This window comes from Myotis daubentonii, chromosome 3 (genome assembly GCF_963259705.1).
Source record: "Myotis daubentonii chromosome 3, mMyoDau2.1, whole genome shotgun sequence".
In the NCBI taxonomy this organism is placed as follows: Eukaryota; Metazoa; Chordata; class Mammalia; order Chiroptera; family Vespertilionidae; genus Myotis; species Myotis daubentonii.
The window spans coordinates 150,101,696-150,120,803 of NC_081842.1; the positions used below are offsets into that span (position 1 = coordinate 150,101,696).

Sequence of the window (19,108 nt, forward strand, 5' to 3'; positions counted from 1 at the left end):
TCTCTGTTCCTGTACTATTGTGGTTTTTTTTTTTTTGTCCTGAATAGCTTATTATCTAATACCATTGAAATCCCTTGTTGGTTTTTTCACTATTTATGTTTTTCATTTGATAGAGATTGACCTGGGAATTACAATTAACAGCTTTATTCTAATCAAATTCAGATTCATATCAACATAATTTCAATAATATACAAAAATTTCCTCCTGTATAGTTCCACTCCTTCTATTATTATTTTTGCCATGGTAATTACATCTTTATATATCTTTTAAGTCAATATGAGTAAACAAGTTACAAATTTAAAAATGTCTTATATATTACCTTTACCATTCTCTTTATTTTTTTCAAGTGGAGTAGAGTTATTATCTAGTGTTCTTTTATTTCAGCATTTTGAAAGACACTCTTTTGTATTTCTTATACATTAGGTCTGCTAGCAACCAGTTACCTTATTTTTGCTTCTCTGTGAATGTTTTAATTTTTCTTTTATTTTTGAAAAGTAGTTATAGATTCTTGGTTGACGGTCTTATGCGCCCTGCCCCCCCCATTCCCCCCCCCCTCCCCTGCAGTACTTTGAATATGTCTTCCCATTGCCTCTGGCCCCCATGGTTTTTTATGAGAAATTAATTTAATTACATGTGACAAGTTTATCTCTTGCATCTTCCAGGCTTCTTCTTTTATTTTTGACAGTTGATTAGATATGTCTATGTATGGGTCTCTCTGAGTTTATCCTTGTAGTTTTTTGAGGTTTTTGGTGTTTAGATTATTGTTTTTCATTAAATTTGGGGGAATTTTTAGTTATTATTTATTCAACTTTTTTTTCCCTCTCTCTTCCATTATGTGTATGTTTTGATATGTTTAATGGAGTCCTTAAAGTACCCCTTTTTTCCGTTGTTTTTTTTTTTCCTGTTTCTCAGTGGATAATCTCAATTGACCTATCTTCAAATTCTCTGATTTTTTTCTCTTGCTTGTTCATATCTGCTGCTGAAACCTTGAAGTGAATTTTTCATTTTAGTTACTGTACTTTTCAACTCCAGAATTTCTTTTTTTTTTTTTTCATGATTTCATGATTTCTCTTTATTGGTATTTTCTACTTGTTAGACATTCATCTCATACTTTCCTTCCGTTCTTTAGACATAAATTTCTTTTAGTTCTTTGAACATGTATAAAGTAGCTGATTTTAAAACTTTGTCTAATGAGTTCTAATGGGTTTCCTCAGGGACAGTTCCTATTGACAGTTCTTTTGCTTGAGTATGAGCCATACTTTTTAAAAAATGTCTTCTTTATTTTATTGAAAACTATACATATAAAATAATGTGGCAGCCCTGACAATCAGATATTCTCCACTCCCCAGTGCTTGTCATTGTTAGTGTGTTGTTGTTTAGTGTTTTTTTCTGAATTCTGTAAATCTATATTCTTTGTTGTGTATGGCCCCTACAGTGTCTCTACTCAATTAACTTAGTGGTCAGCTAATGATTGGACAGAGGTTTCCTTAAATGCCTGGGACCACCAGTAAGTCTCCCAGTCTTTGTTGGGGCACAGCTTCAGCACTCAGCCAGGAAGTTTGTAACTTGCTTTACTGTTTACTTTCTGCTTGTGTAGAACTTGCAGGTTAGCCAGAGGCAAGCCCTTAGGGCCTTTGTAGGTCTTTCCTGAGCATGTGTACACCCCTGGATATGTGCAGAGCCCTTTGCTATGTGTAACCATCTATATTTTTAAGTATATATTGGAGCTTTTCTATGTCCTCGGTTTTTATGTTTTTTAGTTAGCTTATTATTTGCCTCAACTGTTATCCACTGCCTTGGTCAGCACAATATATTAAACAATTGCCTCTGATTGTTTTTGTCATACTTTTTTGCACTGACTGAGCTCTGTGTCAGATTGAATTAGGATAGTTTTGGGAGTTGGGTCTTCCAGGATACCACTAAATTTGTCAAATAATGACAGTACTTGGGGGATGGGGTAGTGAAAGAGCTCCCACCCTCTTCTGCCCACCTTAGGTGGCTGCTAGGCTACTGGTTTTCATAAGGCTTATGGAGTGTTGGCTTTTTCCCTAGTTAAACAATGATTTTATTGCTTGAGTACATAGACATTTTATGCAATCAGGGCAAAGGCTATGGATGACTCGTATTTCCAGTTGAGAAGGGAGAACTTGTTGGTCTTAATAATATCAAGCCCCAACCAGTGAATATGACTCTCTATCAGAATCAGATGGAATTTACTGTCCTTAACCTTTCTGTTCCTCTCAAGATGCTTTGAACAACAACAGCTTTCTTAAATGGTAGAGATCCTAAGGAAGATCAGGAGCAACTCCTTTGGACTTAAGAATTCTCAAGATTATATTGCCTGTCACAAAAACATACTTGTGCAACACCATGTGAGTCAACATCACACAGATTTGTGAGGGAGTCAGGTCCTTCTTTGTCAGTTTGTAGATCTACTCCTGCATGTCCTAAGATGGCAACTTCAGCCAGGTGGGGATGCTGTGGCGGTGTGGAGGAGCCTACTGGGACCAGCGCTTCCCAGGACAGGAGCATGCATTCAACTCATGATGGCTGTCAGGCAGTGAAAAAGAGAGCATCAATTGGGAACACTGCAGGAAGCCACCTAGCATGCTGGAGATCAGATGTTGGCTTTCAAAATTACTGTGGATCTGGGTGGGAGGATGGGAATAAGGCAAAATAATATGCCACAAAGTTTGCTGGTCTTATCAAGATTTAGCCATCTTTCTTAATAAATTCTTCCCAGATTGCTGCAAGCCTTTGGTTAATATTTAGAGTTTGGAAAAGTTGACTCTATTTTTGCCAGTGTTCTTGTTGTTTTAATAAAGGAGATGATTTTTGAATGTTCTTATTTTGCTAATGTCTTACTGTTGAATTTTGAGAGTTCTTTTATGTGAGCCTTTGTTAAGTATGTAGTTTGCAAATATTTTTTCAAATCTGTCACTTATTAAGCCTCTTAACAGTGTCTTTCACAGAGTAAAAGATTTTTATTTGATGAAATCTTGTCAAATATTTTCTTTTCTGGATCATGCTTTTGGTGTTTTTCTAGCTCTAGATCCTAATGATTTTTCTCTTCTACAAGATTAATAGTTTTACAATTTACATTTAAACTTATAATCTATTTTGAATTAATATTGATATAGTGTGTGAGATTTAGGTCACTATTCCCGTCCCCCCCCCCCCCCCCCCACGTATAGCTAGTTGCTCCTGCGACCAAATGTTGAAAAGACTTTTTGTTCATTTGCGTTTGCACTTTTGTAAAAAAAATCAGTTAGCCATCCTCATGTGGGGCTGTTATATAATTTGGGGGAGTTACAGCAGGATATAAAAGAGTTAAGTCATTTTCACATATTAGATCCAAAATGAGGCAACCAGATCCAAAATGAAGAGTTAAAATACTGCTACAGAAGTACTGTTTAGAAAGGGGTGTGGGGTGCTGTCTTTCATCATAAGCTTCATTTGATTTTTAGAATATGCATTTATATAACTTTGAAATAAAAACAAAATACTGGAATGCCAGCGCCTTAGGAGAAAATTCAAGCCTTAAATGTTTAGTTTTACTTTTGAAACATTTTTACTGTGGGAAAAATACTCAGAATAATGCATGGAAAAATATACAACTTAAGTATTCAAAAGTACATATCATACCTCCTTCCTTAGGAGAAACTAACTATCCTATCTTTTATGGTAGTCCTTTGTTTGCTTTATATTTTTACCATTTAAAAATACATTTTGAACTGTATATATTTTTCTTGTTAATGGAAGTTATATAAATGGATCCTACTTCCAGCATTCTTTGTGATTCATCTCTATTGTTGCATATATTACTGTAGTTCATTCATTATCATTGCTATACAGTATGTTATTTGAATATCCACTGCTTATTTATTATTGATGGAAATTTGGGATGTTAACACGTTTATGAATAATGCTGCTATGCATTTTCTTGTACCTGTCTCCTAGTACACAGTTATATTCAGTAAATACATACTAATATGGTTAGAGTGGATCTATGATAGATTTTAGGACATACTCAGATTTCCCCCCCAAAGTGTTTGTGACAGTTTATAGTCTCATCAACAAAGTTCTTTTCGCACTTCATCTTTACCAACACTTTGTATTGTTAATTCTACTTTTAGCCATTCTAGAGGGTGTGTAATGTTGCCTCATAGTTTTTATTTTTATTTTTAATTTTCCTGTTTCAAAATGTAGTTGTACTTTTTTGTTTTTATTAGCCAGGTTTTGTAAATATTTTCTGTGTATTTGAAAAGAATGTGTACTCTGCAGTTTTTTGGATGCAATATTTATATGTATTTAAGTCAGTTTTGTTAACCATGTTAAAAACTTCTACATCTCTACTAATTTAATTTCTGCATGTTGGTTCAATTTTGAGAGGTTTGTTAACTTTTTCTATTGCTATTATGGATTTGTCTTTCTTATGTTGCTATTCATTGTTTTACAGATATATATGAATCCATGATATTGGGCACACAAATTTAGAATTGTTCTTTGTTTCTGATGAGTTGAATCTTTTATCATTATCTCTGGTAATGCTTTTTGCTTTGAAGTCTACCTTGATTGATAATATCATAGCAGTGCCAGCCTTCTTATAACTGGAGTTTGTGATTCCTTTTCTTCCCCAAATTTTTGTTTAAAAATTTTCTGTGCATTTATGTTTTAGAGCTATTTGATGTATACACCATATCATTTTACTTTCAATTCCATCTAACACTCCTGTCTTGTAATTATAACATAAAGTTCATTTAGATTTCATATAATTACTGATGTATTGATGTTTACAACTGATCTTATGTGTTTTCTATTTATTCTGACTTTGTCTTCTTTTTCTCACCTTTCTTGCCATCTTTTGGATTAAGTATTTTTATTCTCACCTTCCCCCACCTTTTTAAAATCACTGTTTTGTCTATGGCCTGAAGTCTGATTTTTATCTAAAAATACCCCTCTTTTCACATTTATTTTTGAAGGATAGTATCATTAGATATAGAAGATGTTGTTCCAACACCTCCATTATTTTCTGATAAGTCAGCCATTACTTGTATTATCATTTCTCATATGTAAACTCTTCTTCTCTGGTGGCTCTCAAGGTTTTCACTTTGGCCGTTAGCAGCTTGAATATGATATGTATATAGAACTGGTTCTTGCCAGAACCGGTTTGGCTCAGTGGATAGAGCATCGGCCTGCGGACTCAAGGGTCCCGGGTTCGATTCCGATCAAGGGCATGTACCTTGGTTGCAAGCACATCCCCAGTGGGGGGCGTGCAGGAGGCAGCTGATTGATGTTTCTCTCTCATCGATGTTTCTGGCTCTCTATCACTCTCCTTTCCTCTTTGTAAAAAATCAATAAAATATATTAAAAAAAAAAAAAGAACTGGTTCTTTGTGTTTTTTTCTGCTTGGGTTTGTTGAGATTCTTGGATGTGTAGGTTAATGTTATCTACCAAGTTTGGGATGCTTTTGACTATTCTTCAACAAAAATTATTTTGTACCTTTTTTGCTCTTCTTTCATTCTGTATCTATGTTGAATGGGTTATATCTATATTGGACTATCTGAGATTGTCCTACTGGTCTCCGAGGCTGTTAAATTTTCTCCAGTAATTTCACTTTGTTTTTTGGATTGGATAGTTTTATTGCCCTATTTCAAGCTTCCCAGTTCTTTCTTCTGCCTTCTGGTGATTTTAAATTTTATGTAAAAGCTTTTTCTTTTTTATATAAAGTTTCTATCAATACTTTGAATATGTTTCTTTTAATTTTAATGATAGAATGTTTTAAACTCCTTATATCTATATATATCCTATCTAATAAAAGAGAAACATGGTAATTGGCGTACGACCGATACCCTTTTCATTGGCTAATCAGCAAGATATGCAAATTAACTGTCAGCCAAGATGGCGGCGGGCAGCCAGGCAGCTTGAAACTAACATGAGGCTTGGTTGCCTCAGTGACGGAGGAAACCAACGTTCCCCGCCTGCCGCTGCCTCTGAGCTGGCAGTTTAAGAAACATGGTAACAAATACGCCCAACTTCAGCCAGCAGATTTGCAACATTGTAAGCAAAGGCCAGAAACCTACTTTCAGCCTAGGCCTAAGAGCTGGAGCCAAGCCTCAAGCTAAAGCTGGCACAGAATTAAAAAAAAAAAAAAAAAAAAGGAAAAAAGGAGCGTTTGGGAGTTCAGTCACCCCCAGCCTGAAAACAGCCCTCAGCCCCTCACCCAGACTGGCCAGGCACCCCAGTGGGGACCCCCACCCTGATCCAGGACACCCTTCAGGGCAAACCAGCTGGCCCCACCCGTGCACCAGGCCTCTACCCTATATAGTAAAAGGGTAATATGCCTCCCAGCACCGGGATCAGCGGAGCCGTGAGGCCTCCCGGCACTGGAATCAGCATGACAGGGAGCAGCACCCAAACCCCCTGATCGCCCTGCGGCTCTGTGTGTGACAGGGGGCGGGGCCACAACCTCCCTATCCACCCTGCTCTGTGCCTGATAGGGGGGAGCTCCCCCCCCCCCCACGGGCCCTGCTCTGTGTGTGACGGGGTAGAGCCATAACCTCCCCCTCGGCCCTGCCCTGAGTGTGAGAGTGGCGGCGCCCCAACCCCCTGATCCGCCCTGCTCTGTGGGTGATAGAGGGCAGCACCCCAACCCCCTGATGGGCCCTGCTCTGTGCGTGACAGGGTACAGAGCCCCAACCCCCCTGATCGGCCCTGCTCTGTGTGTGACAGGGGGTTGCTCCACAACCTCCCCATCGACCCTGCCTTGAGTGTGACAGGGGGCGGCGCCCCAACTCCCCAATCAGCCCTGCTCTGAGCCCGACCAGGGGCTGCACCTAGGGATTGGGCCTGCCCTCTGCCACCCGGGAGCAGGCCTAAGCCAGCAGGTCGTTATCTCCCGAGGGGTCCCAGAATGCTAGAGGGCACAGGCCAGGCTGAGGGACCCCCCTCCCCCCCCCCCCCTGAGTGCACAAATTTTTGTGCACCGGGCCTCTAGTATATATATAAAAGACTTAGTGACCGGCCCACTGGCCCATACATACGATGCACACTGACCACCAGGGGACAGATGCTCAACCTAGGAGCTTCCAAGCTGCAGTGACTTTGCAGCAGCAGTTCTCAGGTGACGCACCCTGGAACCAGAGAGGAGGGAACCTGATTCCTTTCAATGTGCACGAATCTGTGCACTGGGCCACTAGTACTAGCTATAACATCCAGGGTACTCAGAATCAATATCTACTGACACTCTTTTTCCCCCTCTGAGTATGAATCAAGTTTTCTGTTTTTTTTGTTTTTGCATATCATGTAACTTGTTTGAAAACTGGACATTGTGAATATGTTTTAGTGACCATGGGTTGTTAATGTTCCTCTGAGAATTATTGGGTGAAGTTTAGAGTCAGATTTTGAATCTTTCTCTGTGGTTTTCTTGCTTCTAGGGATTTTACTAATTATCAACTATTCACCTGGGCGTGGGTTCTTTCTTCTGACACTTCAGCCTTGTAGGGCTTCAGCTATCTGCTGCCCAAATTGTGCACAGCTGAGGAAATGTACCCTTTTGAAAAAGCATCAAATTCAGTACAGCTCTGTTTTTCAAATGTAGTTTTTTTTCCTCTGGCCTCTACCACCTTTTCTGCTTTTAACGCCTTTAGTTCTTCCCTGTGCATACATAGTTTATTAGTCATCCAGTGATTTGGGCAGTTCATACTGAGAATTTTTGTTTCACTCTTTTGCTTCTCTTGCTGCCATGTTTTCTCCATTTAAATTTTTAGCTGCCTTTCCAGGCCTAAACTCTGAGTCCTATGGTGATACTATCTTTTTGCAGAGATGGTTTTTGTTTGCTTATGCCATACCTGGGGTCTCCAGCAGTTTGGAGTTATCTTAATTAAATTTTAGGGATTGGAAATTTTTTTTTAATGTGGCCATCTAGATGTCTTCAGGTAAGGCTGCAGTATGTGCAAGGACTTGTTTAGTTCTGACTCACTAGAGTTAAGTCCTTTGGTATCTCAATTCAAATAGTGGGCAGCATTTAGTATAATTTCCCACCATACGAAACCTTGGACTCCCCTTTTAGTTCCCCTTGCTCTACAACAGTGTGAGAAACAATCATCAGTTTCCCAGCTGTGTCATCTGGATTGGCAAATAACTCCAAGGCAAAAGCATCCTTGGGTACTGGGTTTATATCTGTAGGTTCCCATCTTGTCTTGGATCTTGGCCTGGTCATTCTTTACTGTTGTATTAGCTCCTTGATGTCTTCAAATTGATGATTTTTAATATTCTGTTTAGATTCTCTAGTACAGCCGTGGGCAAACTACGGCCCGCGGGCCGGATTCGGCCCGCTTGAAATGAATAAAACTAAAACTAAAAAAAAAAAGACTGTACCCTTTTATGTAATGACTAGGGGCCCGGTGCACGAAATTCGTGCACTGGGTGTGTGTGGGGGGGAGTGTCCTTCAGCCCAGCCTGCCCCCTCTCACATACTGTGGGAGCCCTTAGGCGTTGACCCCCATCACCCTCCAATCGCAGGATCGGCCCCTTGCCCAGGCCTGACGCCTCTGGCTGAGGCATCTGGCCCGGGCAGTGGGGACCCGCAGCTGCAGCGGCCCCACGATCGTGGGCTTCGCTTTAGGCCCAGGCAAGGGACCCCTAGCTCCCGGGACTGCCAGCTTCGACCGTGCCCAGCTCCCATCGCTGGCTCCACCCCTACTTCCTGCTATCACTGGCCAGGGCGGCAAAGGCACCTGATTCTCCGATCATGGCTGGGGGGCAGGGCAAAGGCGGCCCCAGGGCCGCCTTTGCCCTGCCCCCCAGCTCTTAGCTCCCCCCTGGGTTTCCGATCACTGTCAGTGGCAGGGGGCTTCTTCCTGCTTTCCCTTTCGCCTCCCTGCATTGTGCCTCCATATGCAAATTAACCGCCATCTTGTTGGCAGTTAACTGCCAATCTTAGTTGGCAGTTAATTTGCATATAGCCCTGATTAGCCAATGAAAAGGGTAGCTCGTACGCCAATTACCATTTTTCTCTTTTATTAGTGTTGATGTTTACCTTGAATTTATATTAGTTCACACAAACACTCCATCCATGCTTTTGCTCCGGCCCTCCGGTCCAGTTTAAGAACCCATTGTGGCCCTCGAGTCAAAAAGTTTGCCCACCCCTGCTAGTATGTCTCAGTAGATGGAATATTGCCTGTTGATAAATATTGCCTATTCTGCTATTAAGTTATTTCAGGAGTGCCTAGATCAATGGGTGCATATGATATCATTAGGATAATGCCTCTGTTTCTTGGGTTGGATTTTGTATGTGGTGGCTTCATTCCTAAATATGTTATCTTCATGAGGTAGCAAAGATAGCCAGCCACTGGCTGCTCTGACCTATTTCATTCTTATAGCTGTTATTTCCACTGAAGAGTGTACCTTTTCCAGTGCTTGAAAACAACCTGAGAAGGATTCCAAATGTCTCTCTTTGAGCCATACTCCTATGCATAAACAAATTAAAAGGTATTCCTCTGATCAGCCTGGGTGTCACCTGCTCATGCGTGTATTCAGGGACCTAGAATTGGCACAACTTGACAGTTGAGTAAGAATGTTTTCTTGCCCAGCCAGTGTGGCTCAGTGGTTGAGCATCGACCTGTAAATCAAATAATAACTCATCTAGGGCTAAGAATAATTTTAATATGGTATCTTTAAGATAGAGTTGTTGTGTCAGCTACTGCTGTGTAACAAATTACTTTAAAACTTGGTAGTTTGAAACCAACATTAAAACAGTAAGTCTATGAGTCAGCTAGGCAGCATTTCTGGTCTTCACTGGGCTCATTTTTGAGTGTACATTCAGTAGCCAACCAGAAAGGTGGCTCTGCCCCTCTTGGCTGGGTTCTTTAGGATGCCCTGGGATGGGATATCTAACTGTCCTCTCTCCTCCAATAGGTTAGAGAGGGCTTGTTCTCATGGTGGCAGGGTTCCAAGAGGACAAGTATGCAAGGTCTCCTGGGGCTTAACTCAGAACTAGCGAACTGACATCTGCTTTATTTTACTGGTTGGATTTCCTTATAAGGTCAAGTCCAGAGTTAAAGTTTGGGGAAAAAGACTCCACCTCTTGATGGGAGAAACTGCGAAGCCTCCTTGCCAAATGAGTGGATAAGGGTTGCTGCAGAATTGAGGCTGTTTTTTTTGCAGACAGACTTTGTGGCTCATGCTGTGTAATTAATTTTTATTGTGTATTTAGTTCTAGGTTGAGCCTTGTTATATTTCAGTAGGAATTGTGCTTGAGAATTGAACTTGGGGCAAGTATAAATTAAATACATCTATCTGTTCAGTATACAGATGACTCTAGTTATACTTGTTTCATTGGATGTGTTTGTTAGGATTTTGGAAGCATTGTTCATACATAGAATTACCAGTTGTAGGGTAATTGTAGTACCAGTTACAGATATAGAAAGATGATTCATTTGTATCTTTACTGTTTTGGTTATAAACTACAGTGTTCTTTTTGTGTTCATTATTACCATTCTTTTTTAATTTGAGAATTTAACTTTTCTTTTCTTCTAGTTTATTATTTTCATATTGTGGTTTTAAAAAACAGATTTATTGAAGTATAATTGACATAGTAAATTACAAATTTTAGAGTGTATAGTTTGAACAGATTTGACATCTATATAAACCTATCAGTAGTTGCCTATCTAAATATCTGAAAACTATCATTTCATATATGTTTCTGGTTTCTAAGGTAGAGGACAACCTCAGTCCCTGTTATTTTATCTTGCCCTTGTATTAATTTCTCCCCTTGATATTTTTAAAACTGTAAAATATATAACATTAATCATTTTTAAGTGTACCGTTCAGTGGTAAGTATGTTTACATTGTTGTGCAACAGGTCTCTGGAACTTATTTTTCAATGCAACTTTTTACTCATTAAACACTATTTTGTTTCCTTTCTACTTTATTTTTCTCTGATTTTTGACTACTTTAGATATTTCATGTCAGTGAAATCATACAGTATTTGTCCTTTTGTGATTGGCTTATTTCACTTAATATAATGTCCCCAAGGTTCATCCATCCTGTCTAATAATAGACAAACATGGTAATTGACCATACCTTCGCTATGCCTCCCATTGGCTAATTAGCACGATATGCAAATTAACCACCAACAAAGATGGCGACTAATTTGCATACTGCGGGCAGTGCGGGCCAGCGTGAGCCACATCCGGGCCCCTGTGTGCCGCCTAAGTCCCGCCCCCAGCTAGAACCCCCGTGTGTGGGCAGGCGGGACCCCCGTGTGTGGCCCTTGCTGGCGGGACCCTCATGTGTGACCCTGGGCAGGCGGGACCCCCGTGTGCAGTCCTGGGCTGCGGGGCCTGGCGGCGCAATCAGCCCGAAAAAGCCCTTTTCTTGCAGGAGCTGCTGGGGACCCAATCAGAGACACAAACATGCAGGCCCGGCACTCAGCAGCCCCAAGCCCTGCCACCATAGTGCTGGGGCTGCTGGGGGCAGGATCGGAGACACAAACCCGCAGGGGGGCCCTGAACCCTGCAGCACCAAGCCCTGCCACCACAGTGCTGGGGCTGCTGGAGGCAGGATCGGAGATACAAAGCCACGGGGGGCCGGCACCCAGCAGCCCCAAAGCCCACCACCTCGGTGCTGGGGCTGCTGAGGGCAGGATCAGAGACACAAACCCTGCGAGCCCTGCACAGGACGGGTGCTCTGCTCCAGGCAAAGTGCTTTCCCTCCAACCCAGCTCTCCCTGGGAGTCCGGTGTGGAGGGCGCTCTCCCTGGGAGTCCGGCGTGGAGGGCGCTCTCCTTGGGAACCCGGAAATCCGCCTCTGGGGCGACTGTGCAGCAGCCACGCCTGGAGAGCCATGGAGAGGGTGCCTACCCATGCGGATGTGTACACTGGTGGAGGCCACACAGTTGCCATAGTTGAAGTCATCCTTGATGTAGGAGCGGGGGTAGTGGGGATCAGAGTGGGCCAGGTTGGCAATGGAACCCCAGCTCCTCACCGAATGACTAGAGCACACGGTCCTCAGTCACTTCCTGAGCAGCAGTCAGCCCCAACCGGGGATCAACCTGAAACCTAAGTAGGTGCCCTGGCAGAATGGAACCCAAACCTTTGCTGTAGCAGAGGAGCTCCGACCCATGGCAGGGGCCAGGGCAGCTGGTGAGTGCAGCGGCAGTGGTGGGAGCCTTCGCAGCAGCACTAAGGAGCAGCAAGCCGAGCGGTAGGAAGCAGCAAGCAGATGAGCAGTAAGGAGGGAGGGGTCCCGGACTGCAAGAGGGCACAGGCTAGGCTAAGGGACCTCCCACCCATCCCCAGTGCACGAATTTCGTGCACCGGGCCTCTAGTCTATATATATAAAAGCCTAAGCGACCATCTGACCGTCCAACCAATAGCAATGATGCGCACTGACCACCAGGGGGCAGACGCTCATTGCAGGAGCTGCTGAGCTGTGGTGACTTGGCAGCTGCGATTCTCAGGTGACACGCCTGGAACCAGAGAGGAGGGAGCCCGATTCTGGGGTGCATCACCTGAGAACCACCCTCTTACAATCCGGAACCCCTTGGGGGATGTTGGAGAGCCAGTTTTGGCCTGATCCCTACAGGCCAGGCCGAGGGGCCCCACCGGTGCATGAATCAGTGCTCCAGGAATCTAGTAATGTAACATGTTAACAGGATTTCCTTCTCTTTATTTTGTTAATCCTCACCTGAGGATATTTTTTTCATTGAATTTTTAGAGAGTGGGAGGGAGGGAAGGGGAGAGAAGATAGAAAGAGAAACATTGAAAAAATGGGCTAAGGATCTAAATAGATACTTTTTGAAAGTGAACATACAGAAGGCCCAGAGACATGAAAACATGCTCAAAGTCACTAATCATCTGAGTGATGCAAATCAAAACAACAATGAGATACATCTCACACCTGTCAGAATGGCTGTCATCAACAAATCAACAAATGACAAGTGCTGGCGAGGATGTGGAGAAAAAGGAACCCTCATGCACTGCACTTGGGAATGCAAACTGGGGCAGCCACTGTGGAAGACAGTATAGAGTTTCCTCAAAAAGTTAAATATGGAACTCCCATTTGACCCAGTAATCCCACTTCTAAGACTATATCCCAAGAAACCAGAAACACCAATCAGAAAGGATATATGCACCCCTATGTTCATAGCAGCACAATTTACAGTAGCTAAGATTTGGAAACAGCCTAAGTGTCCATCAGCAGATGAGTGGATTAAAAAACTGTGGTACATCTATACAACGGAATATTATGCTGCTATAAAAAAGAAGGAACTTTTACCATTTTCAACAGCATGGATAGAACTGGAGAGCATTATGCTAAGCAAAATAAGCCAGTTGGAGAAAGATAAATATCACATGATCTCACTCATATGTGGAATATAATGATCAACATAAATTGATGAACAAGAATAGATCCAGAGACAAATGGTAGGGAGGGAGGGGGGTTAGAGAGGAACCAAAGGACTTGTATGCATGCATATTAGAATAACCAATGCACACAGACACTGGGGCGGGGGTGGGGGTGGGGAGGGCTTGCCCAGGATGGGAATGGCGGGGGGGGGGGGTCAATTGAGAGAAAAGGAGACATATGTAAAACTTTAGACAATAAAAAAAATAAATACATAAAATTTTTTTAAAAAGAAAGAGAAACATTGATGTGAAAGACACACATCAATGGTTGCCTTCTGCACTTAATCCAGGAAATCGAACCTGCAACCCAGGCATGTGCCCTTGATCAGGAATTGAATCCAGGACCCTTTGGTGTACAGGCCAACACTCTAACCACTGAGCACACTAGTCAGTGCATAATATTCCATTTTATGTATATACCACATTTCCTTTATCCATTCACCTGTCAATGGACAGTCAAGTTGCTTCCATCTCTTGGCTATTGTGAATAATGCTGCAGTGAGCTTGGGTGTGTAAATATCTTGGAGACCCTACTTTGAATTCTTTGGATTCATACCCAGACTGGGATTGCGGGATCATATGGTAATTCTATTTTTAATTTTTTGAGAAACTTCCATACGGTAATGGCTGCACTATTTACATTCCCACCAACAATGTACAAGAATTCCAATTCTCTGCATCCTTGTCGACATTGATTTTCTGTTCTTTGGATTGTGGCCATCCTATTGGATGTGAAATAATATCTCATTGTGATTTTGATTTATGTTTCTCTTATAATTAGGAAGGTTGAACATCTTTTCATCTACTTGTTGGATATTTATATATCTATTTTGGATATTTGTCTAGTCCAGTGGTCGGCAAACTGCGGCTCATGAGCCACATGCAGCTCTTTGGCCCCTTGCGTGTGGCTCTTCCACAAAATACTGGCTCTTCCACAAAATACCGACTTCTGCGCATGGGCCACAAAGTTTCAATTACACTGTACATGCACACCCGCACGTGGTATTTTGTGGAAGAGCCACACTCAAGGGGCCAAAGAGCCGCATGTGGCTTGAGAGCCGCAGTTTGCCAACCACGGGTCTAGTCAAATCCTTTACCCATTTTTTTGAGTTTTTTTTTTTTTTTAATGTTGAGTGTTAGATGTTCTTTTTATATTTTGGATATTAACCTCATCAAATACATGATTTGCAAAAATTATTCTCCACTTCTGTAGATTGCCTTTTCCTCTGTTGATTATTTCCTTTGATGTGCAAAGATTTTGGTAGGGATTGCATTGAACTTTAGATTATTTTGGGTAGTATAGATATTTTAACAATGTTAAGTCTTTTAGTTCATGAACATGGGATGTCTCTCCATTTATTTGTATCTTTGATTTATTATAGTAATGTTTTGTAATTTTTTTCATGTATAAGTCTTTTGCCTCCTTGGTTAAGTCTGTTCCCAAGTATTATTTTTTATGCTTTTTAAATGAGATTTTTTTCATTATTTAGTTTTTCAATTTGATCATTTTTAGTATATAGAAATAACTCATTTTCATATGCTGATTTTATATCCCGCAATTTTGCTGAAATCATTTACTGATTTTAACAGTTGTTTTTAAGAATCTGTAGAATTTTCTACCTAAAAGATCATGTTATCTGCAAACAGATAATTTTATTTCTTCCTTTCCAATTTGGATGCCTTTTATTTTTCTGATTTATTTGCTCTGGCTAGTACTTTAAGTACTGTGTTGAATAGAAGTAATATGTATAAGTGGGCATCTCATCTTCTTGATCTTAGAGAAAACGTTTTCAGCCTTAATTTGTTTTCACCAATTCAGTAGGATGTTATTTGTGGGTTTTTCACATATGGCTTTGATTATGTTGAGGTAGTTTCCTTCTATTCTTAGTTTATTGATTGTCTCTATCATGCTTTTTCAGCATCAGTTGAGATTATTGTGATTTCTGTCGTTCATTCTATTAATGTGGTGTATTACATTGATTGATTTTTATTTGTTGAGCCATTTTGCCTTCTAGGAATAAACCCAACTTGATCATTATGGTATAATTCATTTAATGTGCTGTTGAACTTGGTTTGCTGAGGGTATTTTTTTGAGTATTTTTTCTCAATATTCATCAGTCCTATTGGATTAGGGTCCACACTTACGATTTCATTTGAACCTCATTTATGTCCTTAAAGGCCCTGTCTTCAAATATACAGTCACATAGGGTGTTAGGGCTTCACAGTATGCATTTTATAGGGACACAATTAAGTCCATAACAACTTTCATGTTGTGGTTCTAATTTATTTCCTAGAGAGCCTACCATACTCAGTATATTAGTTTTTGATGACTGGTCTAACAGATTACCACAGACTGTAGATGGCTTAAAACAACAAAAACTTAGCCTCCCATAGTTCTGGAAGCCAGAAGTTTGAAATCAATATCACTGGACAGAAATTAAGCTGTCAGCAGGATTATTCTCTCTCTGAAGGTTCTAGGAAAGAATTCATCCCTTTCCAACAAAAGATTTTACTTGGCTGATTTTTGCCAATCATATTTTCACTTATACATAGTTATTTCATAAAGTAACATGACTAGATCCAGAAGTGATGTGAATTTTTCCCCTCCGATCTTTGAAAATGTGACTTCAACTCAGCCTGAATTTTACTTGTTTTTCTTCTATATTCCTATGTACATTTTAGGATACAACACAGAATTTCTGTAGTCAGTCTACATTGTTATGCTTTTATAATGTGCTCATCCAGTGAAAATGCTAAAATGAGAATAAATTTTTTGTCCACATTGTAGTTCAGAAAATACACAAGTAAACAGATAGGGTTGATACAGAACTGCTACCAGTCGCTGTAGCAGTTTAGAAACACAACTATACATAGCTGGAGAAATTAAAGAAGGATCTGTCAGGGTGACTGGGCTAAATATTTGAAAAACTAGTAAAAGGGTATTAGTGAAGTTAAAGAGAGATATAAAGTGGGCATAGTTCACCCTGTGAAAAGGTATGAAAGCTGAGAGCAGGAGGGTGTTCTGAGAGTTGAAGAATTTGGTGTAGTAGAAGCATGGGGTAAAAGTGAGAGTAAAAATTAGGGATAGATAGAGATGCAGTCATTGATGGTACTGTTGAAGGACTTGAAGCATAGATATGACATCTTCAATATAGACATTGCAAAAAGATTACTTTTATAGTTCTGGAAAGGATGAATTTGAGAAGATAATCTGGAAATAGAACAGTTATAGTAATCCTATCTAATAAAAGAGAAAAATGGTAATTGGCGTATGACGATACCCTTTTCATTGGCTAATCAGGGCTATATGCAAATTAACTGCCAACTATGATTGGCAGTTAACTGCCAACTGATTGGCAGTTAACTGCTAACTATGATTGGCAGTTAACTGCCAACTAAGATTGGCAGTTAACTGCCAACAAGATGGCGGTTAATTTGCATATGGAGGCACAATGCAGGGAGGCGAAAGGGAAAGCAGGAAGAAGCCCCCTGCCACTGACAGTGATCGGAAACCCAGGGGGGAGCTAAGAGCTGGGGGGCAGGGCAAAGGCGGCCCTGGGGCCGCCTTTGCCCTGCCCCCCAGCCATGATCAGAGAATCAGGCACCTTTGCCGCCCTGGCCAGTGATAGCAGGAAGTAGGGGTGGAGCCAGCGATGGGAGCTGGGCACGGTCGAAGCTGGCAGTCCCTCCCGGGAGCTAGGGGTCCCTTGCCTGGGCCTAAAGCGGAGCCCACGATCGCGGGGCCGCTGCCGCTGCGGGTCCCCGCTTCCCAGGCCGGACGCCTCAGCCAGTGGCCTCAGGCCTGGTCAAGGGGCCGATCCGGTGATTGGTGATTGGAGGGTGATGAGGGTCAACTCCTCTGGCCGAGGCATCAGGCCTGGGTGGGGGGCGGAGCCGGGCATTGGGGGGATATGATGGTCCCCTTGCCCAGGCCTGAAGCCTGGGTCAGAGGCGTCAGGCTTGGGCGGGGGGTGGAGCAAGCGATCAGAGGGAGATGGGGGTCCCCTGCCCAGGCATGATTCCTGGGCCAGAGGCCCCAGGCCTGGGTGGGGGCCAGAGCCAGTGATCAGGGGGAGGTGGGGGTCCCCTGTCCAAGCCTGACACCTCTGGCGGAGGCGTCAGGCCTGGGCAAGGGGCCGATCAGGCGATCGGAGGGTGATGGGGGTCAACGCCTGAGGGCTCCCAGTATGTGAGAGGGGGCAGGCTGGGCTGAGGGACACTCCCCTCCCCACACACACCCAGTGCACGAATTTCGTGCACCGGGCCCCTAGTCTAGATACAAATGGCAATAGGTATGCTGGTGCAGTTTTTTGAGAATAAGAATTCAGAAGCGTTACAAGCCTGTTTGAGGCAGGGGAAAGAGATGTTTAGAGTTCAGGGTAGGACATACTGAGTCCTCAGAATTTATAGAATGTGATAAAATTAGAGATAAGTAGATTTTTTACAAGTAAATTTTCAGTGGAGTTTTGGGGTGAAGGTTACATTATACTAGATTGAAGATTAAATTGAGGAAATAGGAGGGTATCAATATATGCTATTCTCTGTAATAATTCCTGGTATTTATTAAAGTACTTAATCAACGTTAGCTATTATTATAACTACTATTAGTATATACTTTTATGTATCTTATTCTGTATTTTTTTCTTCAACTATTTGGCATTTTTTTGATATGTACATAATAACATTAGGTAAACATTGATCTAGATATTATGTTTTATGAACAAATTCTGATTTTAATTATAGCTATTGACATACTATTAAAGTTATTACAACAAATTTTGTAAAATGTTTTGAAGAGAACTAGAAATTATTTCTCATTTAAATAGATTATTTTTCTAAAAAAATAATAGGACTTAGCCAGTTTCATGAAGGTTAAAATAATCATGTTTTAGTTGAACAATTTTTCAGATAGATGTCTTACCAAGAAAAATTTTGATTTATAGTTTTTAATTTAAAAGCATTGTGTGTCATAGATATAATTATTCATATCTGGAGTGGAAAATTAAATGATGGTTTTACCTGTATTCTTTCAGGTTTGATTTAATTTTGAATGAGGTTGCTCCTGCAGCAAGATGTTAATAAGACAAAATCTAGGTAAGTAGAAGACTACTTTTTTAAAATAGTACATACCAAACAAGGAATAATACCAAAAAGAAAAAAAAATTAAGTGCCTTCTAGTCCAGAATCAATGAGTTTTTTAATAAAATTCTGAAATACAAAGAATTGACTTTTTGATGCACTTGACCCAGTTGATTTGGTGGGAGAAAAATACAGCTATCAAATTGTGGAACTGAATAATTTCCTCTTCTATGTTGAGCTATATAACTTAGGTGTGCAGTTTCTAATAACTATGAAACATGTTAGAAAATCAGATTCAATAAAAGGTTTATTAGGTTGCTTCACTTGTGGATTATAGTACTTGAGTAGTCTTTGCTTTTGTGAACTTTACTTTCTTATTTCCGTTAATAAAGTTAATAAAGTACTTCCACAAATTGGTTAAATTATCCAAATTGTGACTTTTTAACATAATATTCAGAATTATAAATGAATGGTTTAATATTTTCTTGTGGGTATCTCTGTTTTTTAAATTTAGCATTTTGATTTGCTTTTATTTTTTTTTAAGGCTGTTGACTTTCAAAAAATTGAATTTTGGCCATGTACTTTTGGTCTGGCATAATATAAGACTTTTTGTCTTA

At 41.0% G+C, this 19,108-nt stretch overlaps 1 protein-coding gene and 1 pseudogene across 3 annotated transcripts in view; one reads left to right on the top strand and one right to left on the bottom strand.

Moving 5' to 3' along the window:
• The window catches only part of ZNF644 (zinc finger protein 644), a 136,088-nt gene that overhangs the window by 29,422 nt on the left and 87,558 nt on the right, over positions 1 to 19,108 (top strand). For all 3 annotated transcript variants that reach the window (XM_059688880.1, XM_059688879.1, XM_059688881.1), the window contains one exon: positions 18,446 to 18,506. In XM_059688880.1, coding sequence (XP_059544863.1) covers positions 18,485 to 18,506 — 22 coding nt within the window. In that variant the 5' untranslated portion in view covers positions 18,446 to 18,484. The remainder of the gene's footprint in view (positions 1 to 18,445; positions 18,507 to 19,108) is intronic.
• LOC132229731 (small ribosomal subunit protein uS15-like) lies at positions 2,090 to 2,609 on the bottom strand (annotated as a pseudogene).